The following is a 2864-nucleotide window of genomic DNA, read 5'->3' on the forward strand; positions in this document are numbered from 1 at the left end:
CAAGTTTATACACAAAAATATAAATATTTACAATACTAAATCATTATCAATAGATTCACCCTAAAGTATATTTTCTTAATATGTCAATTTGATATTGTAGATGTAAATATTTTTTTCTAAATATTTGATCAAAGTTTGTAAGGTTTGACTTTTGACCAATCCTTAGACGCCTTACATTTTGGGATGGAGGGAGTAGATAATTTCTCTTCCGTAAGATTCAACTAGACTTGCCATTCCAATCATTATATACATTTTTCCTATCCTACACATTTCTTATTTTACGAAACCATAAATTATAAAATGTAAATACAACTAAGACTAAGACAACATAGTTGGTTTGGTTCCCTAGGAGCATCTCTTTTTAGGGTTTAGATTTTTGCACCGGCGGGGGAGGAGGGATAATATAGACCGACAGTGAGGCGGGAAACCTCCCGCGCGGCGTGTGGTGGGAGAGTTTCCCGCGCGGCGTTGTGGCGGTAAAATCTCCCGCGCGGCATCCTGGCGTCACTGACAAGCGGCTTCCACGCCCAGAATTTTCCGCCTCGCGAGGTGCCGGCGCGTCCGATTCGCGCCCTTCACCAAGGGGCCGGCACGGGATTACCGACGCTTCTATTAGGCTCAAAAAACGCCGACACTATTTGGAACGCGTCGGTGTGAGCCTATTTTTGCTGCCGGCCCGGAAAACGCTATCGAGACCGCTATGGGGCGCGCCGGTGGAGATGCTCTTAAGAAAGATAACATAGTTTGTTGAATCGTACATAAGGGCTCATTTCTCTGGTTCAAAGACCTTCATAGAAAAAAAAAAACATATGCAGTTTCGGCATTTCAAAAAGGGCATATAAAATTCCAAGAATCATAGAAGGCGAAACCCATGGTTGCCGTGACCGAATAAAACCCCCTGAAACCGTTGGAGCAGCCCCACGTTTGGTCGTTTGATTGATGGAGAAAAGCCAATGCCGCCCTTATCTTCGAGAGGCAACCGGAGCCCACACCACACCGTGACGTGCCACGTGCCCCGTCGTCCGGCGCGCAGCACACCAGAATGGTCATGTACAAAGGGGCAACTGGGCACGACACGGCACACCACAGTCCACACTACTGGTCTTCTTCATCCTATCGCCGTCTCCGATCTCCATCTCTCTGACTCCTCTCGCCACCGGCCACCTCGCTCCTCCCCGGGCTTATCTTCCCCACACGTCACTCAAGAACCCTGTGACACCTCGATCCATAGCCTTTAGCATCCCGTCCTCACTACCCCCTATAAATCGCATCGTCCGGCGGCAAGCAAAGGATATGCGCCAAGAAAGGAACAGATCGAGGGAGAGACAAAAGTGAGATCAAGCGAAGGCTTTAGGACTTGCCGTTTTCCGGGTTTCTTCTGCGAGCTGCCCGTTCGCGACGTGTACGTACATGAAGATCCACCCGTCGACGACGCCCGGCGGCGCCAAGAAGGATCTGCGGCGGCTGCCGCACGTGTACAGCAAGGTGCTCGAGCTGCCGCTCCCGGCGGACGCTGACGTCGCGGCGTTCGAAGGCCCTGGCGCGTTCCACTTCGTCGCGTCCTGCGGCAGCACCGGCGAGGTGAGGGCGCGCGCCGTGAGAATCAATCCCGGTGTCGTGAAGGTGGTGGTGGTGCAGGCTGGGACTGGAGACGGCGAGGATGGTGTTGACGGGGGCAGCGGCATGGAGCTTGACCGGTGGAGGTCCCGTCTGCCTGAGGCGAGCTGCCCGGCACTGGCGGTGGCCGGGTACGTCGACGGGCAGCTCGTTGTGACGGTGCCGAAGGCAAGCGGAGGCGACGGGAGTGACGGGGCTTGGAGGTGCTGCAATGGAGGAGGGGAGATTAGCCCAAGTCTTGTGGCTGTACAGTAGAACCAGTCAGACGATAGTGTGTATGAGCGCTTCTAATTGCTCATCTACTATAGCTGGCTACTTCTTTGCATCTTTGTTTTTGTTGTTGTTGTAGAGAACAGATCGGTGCTTTCTGTTCTGTCCCTTGGCTGGTTTAAGGAGGAACTGTTCCATCTCTTTAGAACATTCTTGCACTTCAGGGCCTCCATCCAGGCCACTTGAATCCTGGCCGTCGGATTGAATGACGTGGCCTGTTCACGTGGTCCGCGCCGTCCGTCCTAGACACCCCTTTTTTTCCCTTGTTGACTTACCCGCGCGCTAGCTACCCCCACTGAGCAACGGGGCCTGCTTTTCGCGGGGCCCAAAGGTCGGCGAGCGTGCTTAAGTGAGCGTGTGTGGGTTCCTGAAGTGGACATACATGCGCGGTGGCTGGGCTGGTGGTTCTGCATGCCCGCCAGGGGCAAAATCGACATTTCGCATCTCATTTTCTTCTACGCGACTGTGGAGAAGGACGAGCTCGGCGGTGCGTGGCGATCTCCTCTTCGCCGGCGGATACAGGGCGGAATGGTCACGGCGGAAGTTCTCATGGCCATAGAGGCGTGGTTCTCGCACGAGGGGCTGGGAGAGGTGGGGGTTTGACCCTAGATGCAGCCAGATCTGAGCCACGGGAGGCACCTTCGGTCCTGAGCGCGGCAGGGATGGCGTTGATCTCCTTCTCCCTACTCTCGCGCCGCCGTGACCATTCCGCCCCCTCCCCCTTCTCCTCTATGCGGTCACTGCGGTGTGGTGCTCCTCCCCGAGCACGAGCGCGGTCGGCTTCCTCTCCCCCGACCACGAGCTTAGCGACTAGGGTTGCGGCTGTGGGCTGGCCGCCCCTGGCATCTCCTCTTCTCACCATCTGTCGTTACCGCTGCAGCGCCTCTCTCCCCGGCCGCCGGCGGTGGCCTCTTCCTGTGCCCCTAACCACGACCTCAAGCATGCCATAATCAACCTCCTCTGCGGCGCCTTCTCCC

The 2864-nt window shown here is 55.4% G+C and overlaps 1 protein-coding gene across 1 annotated transcript; it reads left to right on the top strand.

The window, feature by feature from the left end:
* Window positions 1-1089: 1089 nt before the first annotated feature.
* Window positions 1090-2037, top strand: LOC127296806 (uncharacterized). Its single transcript, XM_051327031.2, has one exon. It carries the CDS (start codon window positions 1411-1413, stop codon window positions 1870-1872), a length of 462 nt encoding a protein of 153 aa, XP_051182991.1. The 5' UTR covers window positions 1090-1410; the 3' UTR covers window positions 1873-2037.
* Window positions 2038-2864: the final 827 nt, after the last annotated feature.

The sequence above is a fragment of the Lolium perenne genome, chromosome 4, assembly GCF_019359855.2.
Source record: "Lolium perenne isolate Kyuss_39 chromosome 4, Kyuss_2.0, whole genome shotgun sequence".
Lineage (NCBI taxonomy): Eukaryota > Viridiplantae > Streptophyta > Magnoliopsida > Poales > Poaceae > Lolium > Lolium perenne.